At 48.5% G+C, this 25,293-nt stretch overlaps 1 protein-coding gene across 1 annotated transcript; it reads left to right on the forward strand.

The window, feature by feature from the left end:
- Positions 1–6,237: 6,237 nt before the first annotated feature.
- On the forward strand, positions 6,238–23,931 carry LOC135530386 (E3 ubiquitin-protein ligase MARCHF4-like). The gene is given in 5 exon segments (XM_064958723.1): positions 6,238–6,303; positions 6,305–6,745; positions 22,165–22,320; positions 22,702–22,894; positions 23,270–23,931. Coding segments are annotated over 5 exon segments (1,347 nt in total). The 3' UTR covers positions 23,761–23,931.
- The last annotated feature ends 1,362 nt before the right edge of the window (positions 23,932–25,293 follow it).

The following is a 25,293-nucleotide window of genomic DNA, read 5'->3' on the forward strand; positions in this document are numbered from 1 at the left end:
GAATAAGATTTTCTTTGACAAAAAAAAACATTGGTAAATAACCCACCCATTTTCACCTACCTCATCCCCACACTGTTTTTATTTATTTACTTTTCTGCTCTTTTGCACACCAGTATCTCTACCTGTACATGACCATCTGATCATTTATCACTCCAGTGCTAATCTGCAAGGTTGTAATTATTCGCCTACCTCCTCATGCCTTTTGCACACAATGTATATAGACTCGCCTTTTTTGTACTGTGTTATTGACTTGTTAATTGTTTACTCCATGTGTAACTCTGTGTTGTCTGTTTACACTGCTATGCTTTATCTTGGCCAGGTCGCAGTTGCAAATGAGAACTTGTTCTCAACTAGCCTACCTGGTTAAATAAAGGTGGAAAAAAAAAAATCTTATCATCTTCAAATGTTTTAGAAGTAGACAGCAAAATAATGACATTCTCATTGTTGTTGACAAGAGTTGGGGAGTAACTGATTACAAAAAACTGCAACTGTCATCAGTTCCGTAACCAGATAAAATATTGTAATGACATTACAGATACTTTAGATACAGCTTTCTGTTTTCTCAAGGTCATTCAATTCAGCATCGAAAAAAGGAGCAAGTTTAAGTTCGTTCCACCTGAGTGAGTCTGATGACAAGTCAGAGACCACTATGATGACACACCAAATGATGACCACCAATCAGAGACTACTATGATGACACACCAAATGATGACCACCAATCAGAGACCACTATGATGATACACCAAATGATGACCTCCAATCAGAGACCACTATGATGACCACCAATCAGAGACCACTATGATGACACACCAAATGATGACCACCAATCAGAGACCACTATGATGACACACCAAATGATGACCACCAATCAGAGACCACTCTGATGACACACCAAATGCGTTTGATGGCTCTTTATAGTCTTCTTCTAATGGGGAAATTAATCCAAAAGTATCTGAAAGTAATCAGATTACATGACTGAGTTTTGGTAATCCAAAAGTTGCATTACTAATTAGTGTTGGACAGGTGACTAGTAACTGTAATAGATTACATTTAGAAAGTAACCTACACAACCCTGGTTGTTGATGCCTGTGTCTTGTGCACTGATGAAGGTCTGACGACCCGAATGCTCAGCCTAAATAAATAGAAAGTTGTGCATTGATCCTGAGTGTGCAGACTCCTTTTCATTTAAATGTGTCTTTTGCACAAATCAATGACAGGCCCCTGCAAATAATGTCATGTTTGACTCTAAATGTCTACAACAACTACATATGAGCCTAACCTTACGTGTTTCCAAAACACTGATTTCCTGAACATTGTTTTGGTAAGGAAAGCAAAAATACAAGCGTTTCATTGGACAGTGTACACCATGTGTATCCTGCACAGATGACTAATACAACTTGAAATTGAAAGGCTTTACTTGAAACATCTAATGAGGCTGTCACAGAGGTCCGTCAGACACATAGGTAGAAAAGCAGATTTGGTCTGGTAGCCCGAAGCTATACTGGTACATCTCTGTTCCTCACAATCCTGGATGCAGGTTGGATTTTACTCTTTACTTTCACAGATCCAGCTTTAAACTTCTTGTTCTTGCTGCTTTTCTCAGTCTTTTGCACATCGGGCACAGACTTAGGATTCCAAACAGACTCTATGGGATGCTTTGGATCCATCACAGACCTCGAGGTGTATATCTGTCTGGACAGGCTCTGTTTCGATAAACTGGGTGTCTGTGGCTGCATAGACTTCTGTCTGGACAGGCTCTGTTTCGATAAACTGGGTGTCTGTGGCTGCATAGACTTCTGTCTGGACAGGCTCTGTTTCGATAAACTGGGTGTCTGTGGCTGCATAGACTTCTGTCTGGACAGGCTCTGTTTCGATAAACTGGGTGTCTGTGGCTGCATAGACTTCTGTCTGGACAGGCTCTGTTTCGATAAACTGGGTGTCTGTGGCTGCATAGACTTCTGTCTGGACAGGCTCTGTTTCGATAAACTGGGTGCCTGTGTCTGCATAGACTTCTGTCTGGACCGTTCTGGTGGCGAGAGCAGCACGCTGATCTTGCTGGACCCCAGGATCGGCTGTTCGAAGCACCAGCCACAGCACCAGCTGAATATGACAGCTAGAGTCAGGGTGATGACGATGGTGCAGAAAATGAATACGACGAGGAAGCCACCAATGCTCCACATGTCGTGGAAGCCCTCATCGGACAGCTTGGAGAAGAGCCTCTCATAGAGGTAGGTCCAGTCCTTGGAGATGTTTCTTGCCATGGCTGCCATCTTGGCTCTGGCTCCAGTGTCTTCATTCACCTGTACGGTCACTGAGGTCAATGTCAATTCTCTAATAACCATAGCAATGTGGAAGATACCATTCTGTAAAACATAAATGACACTTACCTCTTGATCACCAGCTATTCCTCTGATAGAGAAGAACACAGTTCTATACTATGTGTGAAGCTTCTGGACGACTACATCATTGATGTCCATTGCAGATCCACTTTATCTGTATTCATTCAGAAATAAGAAGAAGATATTGTTGCACGGACATGTAATCTTCGAATGAACAGTAATTCTTTATCATTTCCATCCAGAAAACGAATAATAGCTTCCATCATAACGAAGTCAAGTGCCACTGTCAGTACCAATGAACAAACTGGACAGAGGACCTCAGCTAGCTTTAGCTAGCTTGTTAGCTACTACTGTCAAGTTGCAATAATTGAGCCATGACGAAGTGTGTTAACTTAGGCAACTTTCATTATCATAAAATTCCTTCGTGAGAGCGTTACTTCAACTTACCAAAATTGTTAGTAGGACGTTGGCAAACTATATGGCTTTTATTTGAACCGGAGGATCAGCGGTCACATCGGAAATTCTTGGTAACCATGGTAACGTCGTCATCAACGTTCGCCACGTGTTACATTAAATTGCTCCAAGCCAAGCGCATAGGAATTCTATGTAGAGAGCATGTATCTTCTTCCTAATGTTAGCTAGCCTACTTTATAACTATTCGTTGAGTTACTTTTAAATATGCATGAGGAAATTCGAGATGGTAGACCTACAGGCTTGTGGTAGAAATGTTGTGTTGAGCAAGTGAAATATATATATTTTTTTAACTAACTGAAAAGTTATCCAATATTTAATTGCTCTAGCCTAAGCTCATACTCAGTTGCCCCAAGGAAAAGGAATACAGGAAAAGTTAGTACTGTAATTATGGTTACTACATAAACAATTATAATGCTTTTCACAAGTAAAGAGGCCTGATCACTGTATCATTCATGTGCTCTTTTTATACCAGCACTGGTCATTAGGCTCTGGCTGCAAGCTAGTGTTTCATGCTTGACTCTATGATACCAGCAACACTAATTGGCAGAGATGGAATTCCTCAGGGGCCTGATTCATCTCCTAGTTCCCAGCACGGAGAGGGGCTTATGTAGGGGTCATACCGACGGCTGCTGTGTGCACACACGCACAGAGGCAGGCACACAGACACGCACTCACACACACACATACACACAGGCAAAATGCTACTGTACTACTGTTGTCTTATACTGCATCAATTTTCTTTGCATAGGCCTCTAAGTACAGTACAGTACAATATAGTATAGTACAGTACAGTATAGTACAGTATAGTTTGGGTAATCTAGGATATTGTGCCTGCAGGCCTGTCACTTCTCTAGACTTAAGCCCCACTGTAAGACAAGACATCAGACAGAAAACAGTAGTCCCTCTAGCAGTGTAAGCTTTACTGAGAGGATGTACTGTGTGTGTGTGTGTGTGTGTGTGTGTGTGTGTGTGTGTGTGTGTGTGTGTGTGTGTGTGTGTGTGTGTGTGTGTGTGTGTGTGTGTGTGTGTGTGTGTGTGTGTGTGTGTGTTTTAGCAGAGGATCTGCAGGAAATATGGGATAATCCCCTTTTTAAGATAACTTTCCTTGAGAATAATGTATTTCTTTCTCTAAAGCCCCAATTGTTACCACAGCATCCTCAGAAATATATACAAAACCACGCATCAGTGGGGGAGAGAGAGATTCAGCATTCAGCACCACAGACAGCTCAGAGAGAAAAGGAGATGGCACATTAGTCTGACATTGATTGAAATTACATTGTTTACAAACAATGGAGTAAAACAAGCTTGTATTTTGGGTTCTGATGGGGTACAACAGTTGAACTAAGCTCAATTAAAAGTTAAATTCTTCAAGAATCAATGGGTATATAATATGTCATTAATTTAGAAGTCTAAAAATATATGTAGGAATCACAGATTTCCCCTTTAAAAGTCCTTGTTTTTGTTATCAGAAAGATAGAGATACTGACAGGCTACATTACAGTAGGTGAGGGACACTCATATTCCATCACAGAGCAGGAAGTCACACTGACTTCAGACACATGTTGAAGAGAAAGGAGATGGAGAGAATTCAACTCTACTGGTGTGTGTGTGTGTGTGTGTGTGTGTGTGTGTGGTGTGTGTGTGTGTGCAGTGTGTGTGTGTGTGTGTGTGTGTGTGTGTGTGTGTGTGTGTGTGTGTATGTGTGTACTGTCGCTTACTGCCAGGGTTCAGCAGGTTCAGGGAAGGCTGTAGTGTGGCACTAAGCACACTAGGCAGACCAGAATATATAAATACCTAGTGTATAGGGGATAGCCTGCTGTGCATTATTCAACAGCCACAGCCCATATAGCATGATAAGGCACCTCCAATTGAGACCTATACATAAATATGTTGTATTTGTTTAAGCAACTTGTTTGCTAAATGTGAACAGCCTACCTTCCCCAATAGATTTTTTTTGTTTGTTTTTTTGATATATAATTTTCGTTGTTGGACATAAAAGACTGTAAAATCACCAGAAAATCATCAATAAAATAAAGTATTTATTAAATCTGTTCCCATGTCTTCCCACACGCAAATAATGGGATGTGTGATCTTATCCCAATGTAATCAAGGTTTGACATTATTCTGTTTTTGTCAAATACTTTATCTGTTTGGGATTCTTGTTTAATCTATTATTTCATCTCATTCATCCCAAATGTTATATTGTTGCTATCCGAGATGAGACGAGCCAGCCCATGCTCGCCCCCTTTCTTGCATCACGCTGGTGTTCCAGACGGGCCCGCGCCTGGGAGCTGTCCCATCCTTAATGGTGCTGAACCCGCGGCGAGAAAAGAACCATCGAGTCGAATGGATTTCAAAAGCAGAGAGACAACGGCCGCATCAACCACTTCTCTCCGGTTTCGCTGCTCCTGTCGACCCAAAGGCATGACAACAACCGTTCTGGGGTGAATTAAAGCACTGTTATGTTGTTAAAATATGTGGATTACCCGCTTGTAAAGAGGATGCTCCGTGTGAGAGAAAATGACGGTAGGAGGCTAGGCTCTGTGGAAGCGAAGCCCAGGGCATGTTCGTGACATCCCTAAATGATCTTGTAGGCTTTTGTTGTGGGAATAGCCTCAACCTCCTCAGACAGACGGTTGAATTGACAGGCGACGAACGCAAACTACCGTGGAAACTATATTAGACTGCAGCCGAGGACATAACCGTTAAAGCATCCATCAGGATAGAGTATAGAGAAAGGATGATTTAAACAGGGCTCGACTGGTCAACGGGGTGGCGGTTATATCAAGCACCACTGGCCACATAGCGACTGTTATTATTACAACATGTAATGGGACATTGTTGGTAGAAGGGCCGTAAAGAAACAAAGCTGTTGGATAAATGGAACCAGATTGATAAAGGGCAACGGGAGAGTAGGCTAGATAATAAGAATGAAAAGATCGCAATAGTATAGTCTTGTTCCCAAGATTCGGTTTGTGATGCCATTGGAATGAAATGGGAAGATGCTCAGCTATGTGCCTGCCCGTTTTCTCTAAGGTATATGAGACATGTAAGTCTATTTGTTTGATATGTAGTCAGGGTTTTCCTGTAACCTGAGCAATTACTTAGTTACAGGCATAAGCGAGCTCCAAGGCTAGTGCACGATAGGGTTATCTGACAAGGCTGAGAAATGATGTGTGGTGGTGCGCGCACACCAACTCATTCGATGTATTCCGGCTGATTCGAGTTTAGAATTCAGAGCTAAATTGAAAATAGCTGTTGAGAGAAAGAATGTCATTCAACCCAACTGGAAAATACACAACAGAGGAGACTCCTCTTTCCGATCATCCTCAACGAAATAACAGTAAGCTTTTCCTTATCTTCGTGTGCTCTGCACGTTTCTGAATAGAAATCTACACCTGTATCCTCCTATAGAAACAGACACATGTTGTTGTCTCTCGGGGTGGTTGTATGGTGCTGGGGATTGTTGAGCCGGAGACCGATGCTGCTCCATCCGCCAGGGCATGTCCAAAGGCCGCTGTTGCGTTTTGTTCAGTGACCTGAAGGTTTTCTTACTCAGACCGCCGGTCCCGGCTCCGCCACCGGTGATCATCCCCATGAACGGACAATACACGGACAGCAATGGGTCCGGCATCGGCATTGATGTTGCCATCGACAACAGCAACTCTGCAGCGAGTGCACCTTCACCAGAGGCGGAAGGTTATGTTACACCTGGCCCGCCGACAGGAGAGCCTCCTTCTGCCGGGACAAACGAGCCTAAAGCGACAGAGGAATGGCAGCATGCTACGGGACAGACTGGACCCCTGGACTATGGCAGCTCCGAGGAGGACTGCTCCAAAGAGAAGTGTGAGGAGAGATTCTCCCAGAACAGTCGCACAGACAGTGGTATTAGGACTCCCCAGTGCAGGATATGTTTCCAAGGTCCAGAACAGGTGAGTGGCCTTACAGGTAGACAATAGACGATAGACCTATAGGTAGACCTATGGTCAGGCATTGACTGTATATGACTAATTGTTGCTAACAAGGATGTTTTTCAAAGTGTTTCAAAAACAATGGAGCTGAAGGGCTGAAACATTATCTCTCTCTCTGTCTCTCACTCTCTCTTTCTCCTTCCCTCTCAACACTGTGCATGTTGTCTCAGTCTCTCTCTCTCTGTCTCTCGCTCTCTCTTTCTCCTTCCCTCTCAACACTGTGCATGTTGTCTCAGTCTCTCTCTCTCTGTCTCTCGCTCTCTCTTTCTCCTTCCCCTCTCAACACTGTGCATGTTGTCTCAGTCTCTCTCTCTGTCTCTCGCTCTCTCTTTCTTTCTCCTTCCCTCTCAACACTGTGCATGTTGTCTCAGTCTCTCTCTCTGTCTCTCGCTCTGTCTTTCTTTCTCCTTCCCTCTCAACACTGTGCATGTTGTCTCAGTCTCTCTCTCTCTGTCTCTCGCTCTCTCTTTCTTTCTCCTTCCCTCTCAACACTGTGCATGTTGTCTCAGTCTCTCTCTCTCTGTCTCTCGCTCTCTCTTTCTTTCTCCTTCCCTCTCAACACTGTGCATGTTGTCTCAGTCTCTCTCTCTGTCTCTCGCTCTCTCTTTCTTTCTCCTTCCCTCTCAACACTGTGCATGTTGTCTCAGTCTCTCTTCTGTCTCTCGCTCTCTCTTTCTTTCTCCTTCCCTCTCAACACTGTGCATGTTGTCTCAGTCTCTCTCTCTCTGTCTCTCGCTCTCTCTTTCTTTCTCCTTCCCTCTCAACACTGTGCATGTTGTCTCAGTCTCTCTCTCTCTGTCTCTCGCTCTCTCTTTCTTTCTCCTTCCCTCTCAACACTGTGCATGTTGTCTCAGTCTCTCTCTCTGTCTCTCGCTCTCTCTTTCTTTCTCCTTCCCTCTCAACACTGTGCATGTTGTCTCAGTCTCTCTCTCTGTCTCTCGCTCTCTCTTTCTTTCTCCTTCCCTCTCAACACTGTGCATGTTGTCTCAGTCTCTCTGTCTCTCGCTCTCTCTTTCTTTCTCCTTCCCTCTCAACACTGTGCATGTTGTCTCAGTCTCTCTCTCTGTCTCTCGCTCTCTCTTTCTTTCTCCTTCCCTCTCAACACTGTGCATGTTGTCTCAGTCTCTCTCTTCTGTCTCTCGAATCCTCTTTCTTTCTCCTTCCTCTCAACACTATGCATGTTGTCTCAGTCTCTCTCTCTGTCTCTCGCTCTCTTTCTTTCTCCTTCCCTCTCAACACTGTGCATGTTGTCTCAGTCTCTCTCTTCTGTCTCTCGCTCTCTCTTTCTTTCTCCTTCCCTCTCAACACTGTGCATGTTGTCTCAGTCTCTCTCTCTCTGTCTCTCGCTCTCTCTTTCTTCTCCTTCCCTCTCAACACTGTGCATGTTGTCTCAGTCTCTCTCTGTCTCTCGCTCTCTCTTTCTTTCTCCTTCCCTCTCAACACTATGCATGTTGTCTCAGTCTCTCTCTCTCTGTCTCTCGCTCTCTTTCTTTCTCCTTCCTCTCAACACTGTGCATGTTGTCTCAGTCTCTCTCTCTGTCTCTCGCCTCTCTTTCTTTCTCCTTCCCTCTCAACACTGTGCATGTTGTCTCAGTCTCTCTCTCTCTGTCTCTCGCTTTCTCTCTTTCTTTCTCCTTCCCTCTCAACACTGTGCATGTTGTCTCAGTCTCTCTCTCTGTCTCTCGCTTCTCTCTTTCTTTCTCCTTCCCTCTCAACACTGTGCATGTTGTCTCAGTCTCTCTCTCTCTGTCTCTCGCTCTCTCTTTCTTTCTCCTTCCCTCTCAACACTGTGCATGTTGTCTCAGTCTCTCTCTCTCTGTCTCTCGCTCTCTCTTTCTTTCTCCTTCCCTCTCAACACTGTGCATGTTGTTCAGTCTCTCTCTCTCTGTCTCTCGCTCTCTCTTTCTTTCTCCTTCCCTCTCAACACTATGCATGTTGTCTCAGTCTCTCTCTGTCTCTCGCTTTCTCTCTTTCTTTCTCCTTCCCTCTCAACACTGTGCATGTTGTCTCAGTCTCTCTCTCTCTGTCTCTCGCTCTCTCTTTCTTTCTCCTTCCCTCTCAACACTGTGCATGTTGTCTCAGTCTCTCTCTCTCTGTCTCTCGCTCTTCTTTCTTTCTCCTTCCCTCTCAACACTGTGCATGTTGTCTCAGTCTCTAATCTCTCTCTTTCTTTCTCCTTCCCTCTCAACACTGTGCATGTTGTCTCAGTCTCTCTCTCTCTGTCTCTCCTCTCTCTTTCTTTCTCCTTCCCTCTCAACACTGTGCATGTTGTCTCACTCTCTCTGTCTCTCGCTCTCTCTTTCTTTCTCCTTCCCTCTCAACACTGTGCATGTTGTCTCAGTCAAAGTCTTCTTTCTTTCTCCTTCCTCTCAACACTGTGCATGTTGTCTCAGTCTCTATCTCTCTGTCTCTCGCTCTCTCTTTCTTTCTCCTTCTCAACACTGTGCATGTTGTCTCAGTCTCTCGCTCTCTCTTTCTTTCTCCTTCCCTCTCAACACTGTGCATGTTGTCTCAGTCTCTCTCTCTGTCTCTCGCTCTCTCTTTCTTTCTCCTTCCCTCTCAACACTGTGCATGTTGTCTCAGTCTCTCTCTCTCTGTCTCTCGCTCTCTCTTTCTTTCTCCTTCCCTCTCAACACTGTGCATGTTGTCTCAGTCTCTCTCTCTGTCTCTCGCTCTCTCTTTCTTTCTCCTTCCCTCTCAACACTGTGCATGTTGTCTCAGTCTCTCTCTCTCTCTCTCACTGTGCACGCAGGAGCAATTATATGCTTGAGAACAGAAATAATGATTTTCTAACTTACTCACTTCCCATGGCCATGTAAAAGGTAGGAGTACTAGAATTCACAGAGAAAGCCCTGTCTTAGAAGAGATAGGAACAGAACATAACAGAGGAAGCCCTGTCTTAGACAGAAGAGATAGGAACAGAACATAACAGAGGAAGCCCTGTCTTAGACAGAAGAGATAGGAACAGAACATGACAGAGGAAGCCCTGTCTTAGAAGAGATAGGAACAGAACATGACAGAGGAAGCCCTGTCTTAGAAGAGATAGGAACAGAACATAACAGAGGAAGCCCTGTCTTAGAAGAGATAGGAACAGAACATGACAGAGGAAGCCCTGTCTTAGAAGAGATAGGAACAGAACATGACAGAGGAAGCCCTGTCTTAGAAGAGATAGGAACAGAACATGACAGAGGAAGCCCTGTCTTAGAAGAGATAAGAACAGAACATAACAGAAGAAGCTCTGTCTTAGACAGAAGAGACAGGAACAGAACATGACAGAGGAAGCCCTGTCTTAGACAGAAGAGACAGGAACAGAACATGACAGAGGAAGCCCTGTCTTAGACAGAAGAGACAGGAACAGAACATGACAGAGGAAGCCCTGTCTTAGACAGAAGAGACAGGAACAGAACATGACAGAGGAAGCCCTGTCTTAGACAGAAGAGACGGGAACAGAACATGACAGAGGAAGCCCTGTCTTAGACAGAAGAGACAGGAACAGAACATGACAGAGGAAGCCCTGTCTTAGACAGAAGAGATAGGGACAGAACATGACAGAGGAAGCCCTGTCTTAAACAGAAGAGATAGGAGCAGAACATGACAGAGGAAGCCCTGTCTTAGACAGAAGAGATAGGGACAGAACATGACAGAGGAAGCCCTGTCTTAGACAGAAGAGATAGGGACAGAACATGACAGAGGAAGCCCTGTCTTAGACAGAAGAGACAGGAACAGAACATGACAGAGGAAGCCCTGTCTTAGACAGAAGAGATAGGAGCAGAACATGACAGAGGAAGCCCTGTCTTAGACAGAAGAGACAGGAACAGAACATGACAGAGGAAGCCCTGTCTTAGACAGAAGAGACAGGAACAGAACATGACAGAGGAAGCCCTGTCTTAGACAGAAGAGACAGGAACAGAACATGACAGAGGAAGCCCTGTCTTAGACAGAAGAGATAGGAGCAGAACATGACAGAGGAAGCCCTGTCTTAGACAGAAGAGATAGGGACAGAACATGACAGAGGAAGCCCTGTCTTAGACAGAAGAGATAGGAACAGAACATGACAGAGGAAGCCCTGTCTTAGACAGAAGAGACAGGAACAGAATATGACAGAGGAAGCCCTGTCTTAGACAGAAGAGATAGGAACAGAACATGACAGAGGAAGCCCTGTCTTAGAAGAGATAGGAACAGAACATGACAGAGGAAGCCCTGTCTTAGACAGAAGAGATGGGAACAGAACATGACCGAGGAAGCCCTGTCTTAGAAGAGACGGGAACAGAACATGACCGAGGAAGCTCTGTCTTAGACAGAAGAGACAGGAACAGAACATGACCGAGGAAGCCCTGTCTTAGACAGAAGAGATAGGAACAGAACATGACCGAGGAAGCCCTGTCTTAGACAGAAGAGACAGGAACAGAACATGACCGAGGAAGCTCTGTCTTAGACAGAAGAGACAGGAACAGAACATGACCGAGGAAGCCCTGTCTTAGACAGAAGAGATAGGGACAGAACATGGCAGAGTAAGCCCTGTCTTAGAAGAGATAGGAACAGAACATGACAGAGGAAGCCCTGTCTTAGACAGAAGAGATAGGAACAGAACATGACCGAGGAAGTCCTGTCTTAGACAGAAGAGACAGGAACAGAACATGACAGAGGAAGCCCTGTCTTAGACAGAAGAGACAGGAACAGAACATGACCGAGGAAGCCCTGTCTTAGACAGAAGAGACAGGAACAGAACATGACAGAGGAAGACCTGGGGAAGTAGTGGATTCAAGTAACACAGGGTACATCTCAATAGTCTAAAGGGGATTCCTCTCCTAAAATCTCCAGTTCCAGGTGTTTGCTTTCCACCTGTCCTGGTCTTTGATATCATCAGATGGAGCCAAGGAGAGGGAAAGGAAAGGACACCACTTCAGAATATTGAGATCCGGCCAGGGAGTGTATCTAGGGCCACATGGCCTTGGATTACCTGACTCAGAAGAACTCCCATTTGCAAAGTATCCGACCCACGTAGACAATTCAGTGTGAAGGTGGGTTGATGATTGAATAGGTGCTGGTGCATCAGGGCCAACATGGTGAATGTGCTGCACATACCTTTCACATCCTGATCCTCTCACCTCTAAGGAAGTCAATGGGGTTGCTCCTCCTCCTCCTGCTCCTCCTGCTCCTCCTCCTCCTGCTCCTCCTCCTCCTCCCCCTCCTGCTCCTCCTCCTGCTACTCCCCCTCCTGCTCCTCCTCCTGCTCCTCCTCCTCCCCCGCCTGCTCCTCCTCCTCCTCCTCCTGCTCCTCCCCCTCCTGCTCCTCCTCCTCCTGCTCCTCCTCCTCCTGCTCCTCCTCCTGCTCCTCCTCCTCCCCCGCCTGCTCCTCCTCCTGCTCCTCCTCCTCCCCCGCCTGCTCCTCCTCCTGCTCCTCCTCCTCCTGCTCCTCCTCCTGCTCCTCCTCCTGCTCCTCCTCCTCCCCCGCCTGCTCCTCCTCCTGCTCCTCCTCCTCCTGCTCCTCCTCCTGCTCCTCCTCCTCCCCCTCCTGCTCCTCCTCCTCCTCCTCCTGCTCCTCCTTTAATTTGTGGCCAAGTCCTGTGCATCAACTAGCCCAGGGGTATTCAACCCAGGGTCCATGGTTTTGCAGGGGGTCCATGAAAATATATATATTTTTAAAAGGGGATTTACATTTTTAGCTATTTAATAGTTGTTATGAATATCGCGAACAACAAGATAAACACCTTTTGAATTACATACCTACAGTAGAAAAGATGAGAATATAATGTCAAATTTATTTCTCAACTCGTAATATTGAGCAAATGACATTCACTGAAATATCAACCAATGGTCGCGCTCCCCTGCTCAGACTCTGCATGCATCAACCAATGGTCGCGCTCCCCTGCTCAGACTCTGCATGCATCAACCAATGGTCGCGCTCCCCTGCTCAGACTCTGCATGCATCAACCAATGGTCGCGCTCCCCTGCTCAGACTCTGCATGCATCAACCAATGGTCGCGCTCCACTGCTCAGACTCTGCATGCATCAACCAATGGTCGCGCTCCCCTGCTCAGACTCTGCATGCATCAACCAATGGTCGCGCTCCCTGCTCAGACTCTGCATGCATCAACCAATGGTCGCGCTCCCCTGCTCAGACTCTGCATGCATCAACCAATGGTCGTGCTCCACTGCTCAGACTCTGCATGCATCAACCAATGGTCGCGCTCCACTGCTCAGACTCTGCATGCATCAACCAATGGTCGCGCTCCCCTGCTCAGACTCTGCATGCATCAACCAATGGTCGCGCTCCACTGCTCAGACTCTGCATGCATCAACCAATGGTCGCGCTCCCCTGCTCAGACTCTGCATGCATCAACCAATGGTCGCGCTCCACTGCTCAGACTCTGCATGCATCAACCAATGGTCGCGCTCCACTGCTCAGACTCTGCATGCATCAACCAATGGCTGCGTGCCACGTCATCGACAGTGTTGTAGGGCACATGTTGCTGTAACATGTGACAGTGTTGTAGGGCACATGTTGCTGTAACATACGACAGTGTTGTAGGGCACATGTTGCTGTAACATGTGACAGTGTTGTAGGGCACATGTTGCTGTAACATATGACAGTGTTGTAGGGCACATGTTGCTGTAACATGTGACAGTGCTGTAGGGCACATGTTGCTGTAACATAGGACAGTGCTGTAGGGCACATGTTGCTGTAACATAGGACAGTGCTGTAGGGCACATGTTGCTGTAACATGTGACAGTGTTGTAGGGCACATGTTGCTGTAACATACGACAGTGTTGTAGGGCACATGTTGCTGTAACATACGACAGTGTTGTAGGGCACATGTTGCTGTAACATACGACAGTGTTGTAGGGCACATGTTGCTGTAACATATGACAGTGCTGTAGGGCACATGTTGCTGTAACATATGACAGTGTTGTAGGGCACATGTTGCTGTAACATATGACAGTGCTGTAGGGCACATGTTGCTGTAACATATGACAGTGTTGTAGGGCACATGTTGCTGTAACATATGACAGTGCTGTAGGGCACATGTTGCTGTAACATATGACAGTGCTGTAGGGCACATGTTGCTGTAACATATGACAGTGCTGTAGGGCACATGTTGCTGTAACATATGACAGTGCTGTAGGGCACATGTTGCTGTAACATATGACAGTGCTGTAGGGCACATGTTGCTGTAACATATGACAGTGCTGTAGGGCACATGTTGCTGTAACATATGACAGTGCTGTAGGGCACATGTTGCTGTAACATATGACAGTGCTGTAGGGCACATGTTGCTGTAACATACGACAGTGCTGTAGGGCACATGTTGCTGTAACATCTGATGCGATTAGCTGATAGTTGAATATCTATCCAGGCGTTGTAAGAGCCGACATGCGTCAGCAACGCCTGGGCAGAGCAGCGCCTGGGCAGAGCAGCGCCTGGGCAGAGCATCACCTGGGCAGAGCAGCGCCTGGGCAGAGCAGCGCGGCCATAAGCTCTGAAAAGCACCGCGGGTGCCTCTGGCTGCTGGGAAGCTTTCTTGACAGATTTTGGCCAACACATGGCTCACCTTTGTTTGGAGTGACCTGCCGAGCTAATAGGTAGAGTTACACTTCCTCTTCCTGTTATAATGTGAAAACCATCTACCAAATCTATTCATTTCAAAATGTTGATGACTGAACCTTGTCATTCACCTGACGATAAGACAAGTCATGAACATATATATCTTTTGCTAACATATGATGGGGGTGCTGGTTCACCGGTTTGTCTGGGCGGAGGTCTATGGGTCACCGGTTTGTCTGGGCGGAGGTCCCTGGGTCGCCGGTTTGTCTGGGCGGAGGTCTATGGTTCAGCGGTTTGTCTGGGCGGAGGTCTATGGTTCACCGGTTTGTCTGGGCGGAGGTCCATGGTTCACCGGTTTGCTTGGGCGGAGGTCCCTGGGTCACCTGTTTGCCTGGGCGGAGGTCCATGGTTCACCGGTTTGTCTGGGCGGAGGTCCATGGTTCACCGGTTTGCTTGGGCGGAGGTCCCTGGGTCACCTGTTTGCCTGGGCGGAGGTCCATGGTTCACCGGTTTGCCTGGGCGGAGGTCCATGGTTTGGGCGGAGGTCCCTGGGCGGGGGGTTTCTGGGTCGCCAATTTGCCTGGGCGGGGGGTTTCTGGGTCGCCAGTTTGCCTGGGCGGGGGTTTCTGGGTCGCCAGTTTGCCTGGGCGGGCGGGTTTCTGGGTCGCCAGTTTGCCTGGGCGGGGGTTTCTGGGTCGCCAGTTTGCCTGGGCGGGGGTTTCTGGGTCGCCAGTTTGCCTGGGCGGGGGTTTCTGGGTCGCCAGTTTGCCTGGGCGGGGGGTTTCTGGGTCGCCAGTTTGCCTGGGCGGGGGTTTCTGGGTCGCCAGTTTGCCTGGGCGGGGGTTTCTGGGTCGCCAGTTTGCCTGGGCGGGGGGTTTCTGGGTCGCCAGTTTGCCTGGGCGGGGGGTTTCTGGGTCGCCAGTTTACCTGGGTGGGGGGTTTCTGGGTCTGTATGCCTGGGCGGGGGTCCTTGCGTAACAAAAAGTTGAAGACCCCTGAATTTGCCCCATCTTCACCCAGTCTCTCTCAGTGATGAAGACATCCTCATGGTCTGTCCCTGTGTTGACATTTAGGGAGACACTAGTCTAGTGTCTGATGATGCCCGTTGGAGAACACTAGAGAGCATCTCTCTCTCTGCTCTAAATGACATCACATTATAGAACACTACTGCCTGGAGTGGGAGTTGCAGTCAGCCTGTCTCTGGGTAGCAGGCTGCTGAAAGCTTTTGGCGCTGAGGATAAATTCATATGTGTCCCAAATGGCACCCTAGTTGCTATCTAATGCACTACTTTAGACCAGGGCCCATAAGGTGGCCCCTAGGGTGCCATTTGAGCTGCATACTCAGTATAAAGAGTGTGTTAAAGCTTTGGCTCAGTCTGGGAGCAGGAGGAGGAAATAAAACACATTCAGGAGAACCAGGGATGCTGTCTGTCAATCTGAAAGGTCCCTATTCATTCATACTCTCTCCTCCCTCCTCTCCCTCCCCCCATCTCTCTCTCCTCCCTCCTCTCCCTCTCCCCCTTCTCTCTCTCCTCCCTCCTCTCTCCCCTCCTCCCTCTCTCCTCCCGACCTCTCTCTCTCCTCTCCCCCTCTCTCTCCTCCACCCCTTTTCTCTCCTCCCTCCTCTCTCTCTCCTCCCCCCTCTCTCTCCTCCCTCCTCTCTCCCCTCCTCTCTCTCTCCTCCCTCTCCTCCCGACCTCTCTCTCTCTCCTCTCCCCCTCTCTCTCTCCTCCCTCCTCTCACTCCTCCACCCCTTCTCTCTCTCCTCCCTCCTCTCTCTCCTCCCTCCTCTCTCTCCTCCCCCCTCTCTCTCTCTCCCCCTCTCTCTCTCTCCCCCTCTCTCCTCAATCCTCTCTCTCTCCCCCTCATCCTCTCTCTCTCTCTCTCATCCCCCCTCACTCCCCCCACTCTCTCTCTCCTCCCCCCTCTCTCCTCCCCCTCTCTCTATCCCCCCTCTCTCCTCCTCCCCCCTCTCTCTATCCCCCCCTCTCTCTCTATCCCCCTCTCTCTCTCCTCCTCCCCCTCTCTCACTCAGCCTAGTCTAATATGTTATTGAATGTAAACCCTGTTTCAGACACTTGTTGAACCTACTCTGCTTGTCTGATTCCTGTCACAGACAGTACAGGACAGTTGGTTCCCCGGGCGGTTTAGGTTGAATTAGGTTGGATAACCAACATACCAGTTCAGACCTCTTTTCAACTCACGTTGTTGAACCTAACGACCAGACAGCAGGCTGCACTGGGTACACATACATTTATCTGCCAGCCAGGGCCAGCTTTTCTATGTCTTTATTGTGTAGTATTCACCTGTTTGTATTACATAGATAGTGTGAAATTGAGTCTAGATAATTGCCTGTCTTTCTCTGAAGAAAGGAACAGGAGAGATGTCATTATAGATGTTTGGTTTTAGAAAAGTGCTCTTCTGGGTGTTTGTGTTAACAACTGAAACATGAAAGCAAGAGAATGACCTTCTTGAAAGGCTGTTTCCGCCCTCTCTGTGTGTCTCTGTGTGTCTCTGTGTCTCGCTCTGTGTCTCTCTCTGTGTGTCTCTCTGTGTCTCGCTCTGTGTCTCTTTGTGTGTCAAACTCTCTGTGTCTCTCTGTGTGTCTCTCTATGCATCTCTCTATGCGTCTCTCTCTGTCTCGCTCTCTGTCTCGCTCTCTGTCTCGCTCTCTGTCGCTCTCTGTCTCTCTCTCTGCGTATCTCTCTCTGTGTGTCTCTGTCTCGCTCTCTGTCTCTCGCTCTCTGTGTCTCTCTCTCTGCGTATCTCTCTCTGCGTGTCTCTCTCTGCGTGTGTCTCTCTGCGTGTGTCTCTGTGTCTCGCTCTCTGTGTCTCGCTCTCTGTGTCTCGCTCTCTGTGTCTCGCTCTCTGTGTCTCGCTCTCTGTGTCTCGCTCTCTGTGTCTCGCTCTCTCTATGTCTCTCTCTCTCTGTGTATGTATCTCTCTCTAATAAAAGAGATTGCATGGTCCTTAAGAAAAACAACATTTGAGCCTGGATATGGTATGCCTGGCAGATTCAAGGCTACCCAACATCACTGCTGACCCTTTAAATAGTTGATCCTGCTTCTTATTAGAGAAGATCCTGGTAAAGGATTCATCTGACCAGAGAGGATGTGGCCTGGTCATGATAACCATGGTAGCTGTGAGATGTCTGGAACCAGAGAGGATGTGGCCTGGTCATAACCATGGTAGCTGTGAGATGTTTGGAACCAGAGAAAATGTGGCCTGGTCATGATAACCATGGTAGCTGTGAGATGTCTGGAACCAGAGAGAATGTGGCCTGGTCATGATAACCATGGTAGCTGTGAGATGTCTGGAACCAGAGAGGATGTGGCCTGGTCATGATAACCATGGTAGCTGTGAGATGTCTGGAACCAGAGAGGATGTGGCCTGGTCATGATAACCATGGTAGCTGTGAGATGTCTGGAACCAGAGAGGATGTGGCCTGGTCATGATAACCATGGTAGCTGTGAGATGTCTGGAACCAGAGAGGATGTGGCCTGGTCATGATAACCATGGTAGCTGTGAGATGTCTGGAACCAGAGAGGATGTGGCCTGGTCATGATAACCATGGTAGCTGTGAGATGTCTGGAACCAGAGAGGATGTGGCCTGGTCTTGATAACCATGGTAGCTGTGAGATGTTTGGAACCAGAGAGAATGTGGCCTGGTCATGATAACCATGGTAGCTGTGAGATGTCTGGAACCAGAGAGGATGTGGCCTGGTCATGATAACCATGGTAGCTGTGAGATGTCTGGAACCAGAGAGGATGTGGCCTGGTCATGATAACCATGGTAGCTGTGAGATGTCTGGAACCAGAGAGGATGTGGCCTGGTCATGATAACCATGGTAGCTGTGAGATGTCTGGAACCAGAGAGGATGTGGCCTGGTCATGATAACCATGGTAGCTGTGAGATGTCTGGAACCAGAGAGGATGTGGCCTGGTCATGATAACCATGGTAGCTGTGAGATGTCTGGAACCAGAGAGGATGTGGCCTGGTCATGATAACCATGGTAGCTGTGAGATGTCTGGAACCAGAGAGGATGTGGCCTGGTCTTGATAACCATGGTAGCTGTGAGATGTTTGGAACCAGAGAGAATGTGGCCTGGTCATGATAACCATGGTAGCTGTGAGATGTCTGGAACCAGAGAGGATGTGGCCTGGTCATGATAACCATGGTAGCTGTGAGATGTCTGGAACCAGAGAGGATGTGGCCTGGTCATGATAACCATGGTAGCTGTGAGATGTCTGGAACCAGAGAGGATGTGGCCTGGTCATGATAACCATGGTAGCTGTGAGATGTCTGGAACCAGAGAGGATGTGGCCTGGTCATGATAACCATGGTAGCTGTGAGATGTCTGGAACCAGAGAGGATGTGGCCTGGTCGTGATAATCATGGTAGCTGTGAGATGTCTGGAACCAGAGAGGATGTGGCCTGGTCGTGATAACCATGGTAGCTGTGAGATGTCTGGAACCAGAGAGGATGTGGCCTGGTCATGATAACCATGGTAGCTGTGAGATGTCTGGAACCAGAGAGGATGTGGCCTGGTCATGATAACCATGGTAGCTGTGAGATGTCTGGAACCAGAGAGGATGTGGCCTGGTCATGATAACCATGGTAGCTGTGAGATGTCTGGAACTAGAGAGGATGTGGCCTGGTCATGATAACCATGGTAGCTGTGAGATGTCTGGAACCAGAGAGGATGTGGCCTGGTCATGATAACCATGGTAGCTGTGAGATGTCTGGAACCAGAGAGGATGTGGCCTGGTCATGATAACCATGGTAGCTGTGAGATGTCTGGAACCAGAGAGGATGTGGCCTGGTCGTGATAACCATGGTAGCTGTGAGATGTCTGGAACCAGAGAGGATGTGGCCTGGTCGTGATAACCATGGTAGCTGTGAGATGTCTGGAACCAGAGAGGATGTGGCCTGGTCATGATAACCATGGTAGCTGTGAGATGTCTGGAACCAGAGAGGATGTGGCCTGGTCATGATAACCATGGTAGCTGTGAGATGTCTGGAACCAGAGAGGATGTGGCCTGGTCATGATAACCATGGTAGCTGTGAGATGTCTGGAACTAGAGAGGATGTGGCCTGGTCATGATAACCATGGTAGCTGTGAGATGTCTGGAACCAGAGAGGATGTGGCCTGGTCATGATAACCATGGTAGCTGTGAGATGTCTGGAACCAGAGAGGATGTGGCCTGGTCATGATAACCATGGTAGCTGTGAGATGTCTGGAACCAGAGGATGTGGCCTGGTCATGATAACCATGGTAGCTGTGAGATGTCTGGAACCAGAGAGGATGTGGCCTGGTCATGATAACCATGGTAGCTGTGAGATGTCTGGAACCAGAGAGGATGTGGCCTGGTCATGATAACCATGGTAGCTGTGAGATGTCTGGAACCAGAGAGGATGTGGCCTGGTCATGATAACCATGGTAGCTGTGAGATGTCTGGAACCAGAGAGGATGTGGCCTGGTCATGATAACCATGGTAGCTGTGAGATGTCTGGAACCAGAGAGGATGTGGCCTGGTCATGATAACCATGGTAGCTGTGAGATGTCTGGAACCAGAGAGGATGTGGCCTGGTCATGATAACCATGGTAGCTGTGAGATGTCTGGAACCAGAGAGGATGTGGCCTGGTCATAACCATGGTAGCTGTGAGATGTCTGGAACCAGAGAGAATGTGGCCTGGTCATGATAACCATGGTAGCTGTGAGATGTCTGGAACCAGAGAGGATGTGGCCTGGTCATGATAACCATGGTAGCTGTGAGATGTCTGGAACCAGAGAGGATGTGGCCTGGTCATGATAACCATGGTAGCTGTGAGATGTCTGGAACCAGAGAGGATGTGGCCTGGTCATGATAACCATGGTAGCTGTGAGATGTCTGGAACCAGAGAGGATGTGGCCTGGTCATGATAACCATGGTAGCTGTGAGATGTTTGGAACCAGAGAGAATGTGGCCTGGTCATGATAACCATGGTAGCTGTGAGATGTCTGGAACCAGAGAGGATGTGGCCTGGTCATAACCATGGTAGCTGTGAGATGTCTGGAACCAGAGAGGATGTGGCCTGGTCATAACCATGGTAGCTGTGAGATGTTTGGAACCAGAGAGAATGTGGCCTGGTCATGATAACCATGGTAGCTGTGAGATGTCTGGAACCAGAGAGGATGTGGCCTGGTCATGATAACCATGGTAGCTGTGAGATGTCTGGAACCAGAGAGGATGTGGCCTGGTCATGATAACCATGGTAGCTGTGAGATGTCTGGAACCAGAGAGGATGTGGCCTGGTCATGATAACCATGGTAGCTGTGAGATGTCTGGAACCAGAGAGGATGTGGCCTGGTCATGATAACCATGGTAGCTGTGAGATGTCTGGAACCAGAGAGGATGTGGCCTGGTCATGATAACCATGGTAGCTGTGAGATGTCTGGAACCAGAGAGGATGTGGCCTGGTCATGATAACCATGGTAGCTGTGAGATGTCTGGAACCAGAGAGGATGTGGACTGGTCATGATAACCATGGTAGCTGTGAGATGTCTGGAACCAGAGAGGATGTGGCCTGGTCATGATAACCATGGTAGCTGTGAGATGTCTGGAACCAGAGAGGATGTGGCCTGGTCATGATAACCATGGTAGCTGTGAGATGTCTGGAACCAGCGAGGATGTGGCCTGGTCATGATAACCATGGTAGCTGTGAGATGTCTGGAACCAGAATAAATACCTTATATTGGTAACACTGATGATAAAAATACGCTTTTTCATGAGTGTCACACACCAATGTGTCATCTCACTCTCTCTCACTGAGCTGATAAATCTCTATCACTCTCTCTGAGAGGATTATAAATGACAAGTTCACGGTAGAACACACTGATGTGAGAATCACACACACGCACTACACACACACAAACTTTCACACATAACAAGATAAGAGCGTTAAGGATTCATCTCTGAGGAGGTCTCTGTTCAAAGAGATTACATGAGCTTTGGGAGGTAAGAAAGCAGAAACCACAGCCCTGTCTATCTGTCTGGAGGAAACACGCTGTAGAATCCACACTGTGACAGATACAGAGTCAGTGGGGACATGTAGGTGCAGAACCGAAGGGCACGTTACTGGTAACTCTAGAGACAAGGCTCCAGATCGACCGTTCTCCAGAGCTGTGGGTGCACAGGACATGTGGAGAGAACGTGGCTCGGTCCAAAATGGCTCCCCATTCCCTACATGTTGCACTACTCCTGCTCTGGCTAAAAGTGATGCACCATATAGAGAATATGGTGCCACATTAACCCTGTGGCAGCACCAATTATGTATATAAACCCTGCATTGCTGATGCTATGTATTGGCCAATGAGAGGCTTTGAAGCCATGTGTCGGCCATATTGGTGCTCCCCAGTAGGAACAGTCCATAAGAATGAATGGAATTCTACAGTATTTCAATGAAATGTTTCAAGGACAAAATTACATGTATATAAGTATTTTTTGTTTTAGTGTGGACAGTAACATTAGTAATGTAACAAATATATACTTTAAGGACAATGTTTTTACATATGTTTATCTCACATAATATCATTTAAAAGTCTGCATTAAGGCTGTAGTAGAATAAACATGGCTAAAACTAATGTAGACATTAATACATGCATTTCTTTAGCTTCCAAAATATTTTTGACACCGGTGTCGGAGTGTCAAGATGGAGGGGCGATGGCTTCAATACAGCGCCCCTGTCAGTCATCCAGCGTATATGTAAATCATTGGTCAGCACCCTGGCCGACACTCAGCTGGCTCACTGTAAGACAAACCAATAGCAGCATTTTCCTTTGTGTCCCACAGGGGGAGCTGCTGAGCCCGTGTCGCTGCAGTGGTTCTGTCCGCTGCACCCATGAGCCCTGCCTCATCAAGTGGATCAGTGAGAGGGGCTCCTGGAGCTGTGAGCTCTGCTACTACAAGTACCACGTGGTAGCCATCAGCACCAATAACCCGCTCCAGGTAGGGACAGCTGTGATGGGACTCGCCAGCTCTTGGACTTGAGTCAGGGGGGAGGGTTTTAGGGGATGAAGAGGAGAGCTCTAATTGGGTGTATATCACACAGCACTGCAGAGAGAGAGAGAGGGTTAATACTAGTGTATAGTGTGTATGAATAGTATGGGATGATGATGTACTCTCCCTCCCTCCCTCCTTCTCTCCCCCTCCCTCCTCTCCCTCCCCCTCCTGCCTTCTCTTTCCCCCCCCTCCTCTCCCTCCCCCTCCTGCCTTCTCTTTCCCCCCCCCTCCTTCCCTTTCCCCCTCCCTCCTTCTCCCTCTCTCTCCCCCTCACTCCTTCTCTCCCCCTCACTCCTTCTCTTCCCCTCCCCCTCTCTCTCCCCCCAGTGGCAGGCCATCTCTCTGACAGTGATAGAGAAGGTCCAGATAGCAGCGGCCGTGCTGGGCAGCCTGTTCCTCATGTCCTCCATCTCCTGGCTGGTGTGGTCGTCCCTCAGCCCCTCGGCCAAGTGGCAGCGCCAGGACCTGCTCTTCCAGATCTGCTACGCCATGTACGGATTCATGGACCTCGTCTGCATCGGTGAGGCCGGCACACAGAGGAACTCCTCCTCCTCTTCTTCCTTGGTTGATTAATTGGGGGGAAAAGATACACAACCCAGGGGATTCTACTTGTTTGCAACGTGGTCCCCTATGGAATATACCTCCCTCCTCCTCCTCCTCCTCCCTCCTCCTCCTCCTTCCTCCTCCTCCTCCTCCTCCTCCTCCCCCTCCTCCTCCCTCCTCCTCCCCCTCCTCCTCCTCTCCAATCAGGACACTTGAGGTGGGACATATATGACTCCCCAGACAGAGCTCTAGAAAACTCACTGTGTGATGAACGAACACTGCCAACATGTTGGATTCAGGATGTATTCATGTGTAACTGACAACCTCCCCCTCTTCTTCTCTCTCGTTCAAGCGCTGATCGTCCATGAAGGCCCCTCAGTGTTCAGGATCTTTAACCGCTGGCAGGCAGTGAACCAGCAGTGGAAGGTGCTCAACTACGACAAGATCAGAGACACTGAGGACCACCAGAGATCCAGGCTCACGCCCAGGCACCTGGCCCTGCCCAACCCCAGGACGAGTGCTCCTCCCGGGGCAGAGCCGGGGGATGACATGGTCTCCCCCTCCACCTCCTCCCTCATGGCCGCGGTGGCCGCCACCGCGCCTGGCTACACCGTGACCACAGCCGCAACCGCCAGCCTGACGACGGTGACGACGCAGGACTCAATGTCGGAGCAGGGGCCACCATCCCTGCCAGACCACCACTGTGCGTACAACATCCTCCACCTGCTCACCCAGCACCTCTGGACAACGCAGCAGGAGCCCCGCCCCACTCAAGTCCATCCTCAGCCTCCGCAGCCCAGCAACAGCAGCCGGGAGCTGGTCATGAGAGTCACTACGGTCTGAGGCTTCAACTGAGGCCTAACTTTGTTATGTTACAACAACGAGAGAGACCCACATAAGAGAGAGAGGGGTGTGTGGCCTCGTTTTGGGAGTTTGAATGAAGGACTGGGAGACGTTGCTGCTGCTTCACAAAGATTTACATGAAGTTACTCAATGCTGCCTGGGACAGAAAGATGAAGGAGTGAGGGTTAGAGTGTGGGTGAGGGTTAGAGTGTGGGTGAGGGTTAGAGTGTGGGTGAGGGTTAGAGTGTGGGTGAGGGTTAGAGTGTGGGTGAGGGGTAGAGTGTGGGTGAGGGGTAGAGTGTGGGTGAGGAGTAGAGTGTGGGTGAGGAGTAGAGTGTGGGTGAGGAGTAGAGTGTGGGTGAGGGATAGAGTGTGGGTGAGGGGATAGAGTGTGGGTGAGGGTTAGAGTGTGGGCGAGGAGTAGAGTGTGGGCGAGGAGTAGAGTGTGGGTGAGGAGTAGAGTGTGGGTGAGGGGATAGAGTGTGGGTGAGGGGATAGAGTGTGGGTGAGGGTTAGAGTGTGGGTGAGGGTTAGAGTGTGGGTGAGGGTTAGAGTGTGGGTGAGGAGTAGAGTGTGGGTGAGGAGTAGAGTGTGGGTGAGGAGTAGAGTGTGGGTGAGGAGTAGAGTGTGGGTGAGGGGGAGAGTGTGGGTGAGGGGGAGAGTGTGGGTGAGGGGGAGACAATGGACAGGAGACGCGGAGGGCAAGAGAGAGAGAGAGAGAGAGAGTTGCCAGTTTCCTGTGTTTTGACAGCCTTGATGTAATAAAACGAGATTTCCAGATCTGTGTGTGGTAGTCTGATGTAGCAGGAAGGATGTGTGAGGCAGAGCCATTTCTCTCTCTATATAGGACTCTGCTTAGAGGGAGCTGTGATAGAGGGCACTGATCTGATGTGATCTACTATGTAGCCTGGAGCAACACTCCTGTCAGGAAGCTGCAGTCTTCACAGTCTGGATAAATAGACCTTTCTAATTACTATGACGACAGACAGGAGCACAGTTCAGTACAGTGACAGTCCTTAACACTAATACCTTCTTACATTAGCTGTTCACAATGACAATTCAGTCTGAATCCCAAACGGCAGCCTATTCCGTACATAGTGCACTACCTTTGACCAGAACCTGACCAGAAACTAGTGGACTGCACAGGGAACAGGTTGCTATTTGGGATGCAGAACTGAGATCAAGTTTCAATACAAAACACAAGCCGTCTCGTTCTGAAGAGCTTGAATAGTACGCCACTGACCCGAGGTTAGTTTGGAGTGGCCTGAAGTATGTGGCAACGCATTAACAGTTGAATTATTCATATTGGAATAGGATTCCTTCCTGTCAACTCTGAGACATGGCAGAGGCATTAGAGACAGCTTCACGTCTTCCCAGAGTCATTTATAAACAGCTTCACGTCTTCCCAGAGTCATTTATAAACCGCTTCACGTCTTCCCAGAGTCATTTATAAACAGCTTTACGTCTTCCCAGAGTCATTTATAAACAGCTTCACGTCTTCCCAGAGTCATTTACAAACAGCTTCATGTCTTC

Source organism: Oncorhynchus masou, unplaced genomic scaffold, assembly GCF_036934945.1.
Source record: "Oncorhynchus masou masou isolate Uvic2021 unplaced genomic scaffold, UVic_Omas_1.1 unplaced_scaffold_1330, whole genome shotgun sequence".
In the NCBI taxonomy this organism is placed as follows: domain Eukaryota; kingdom Metazoa; phylum Chordata; class Actinopteri; order Salmoniformes; family Salmonidae; genus Oncorhynchus; species Oncorhynchus masou.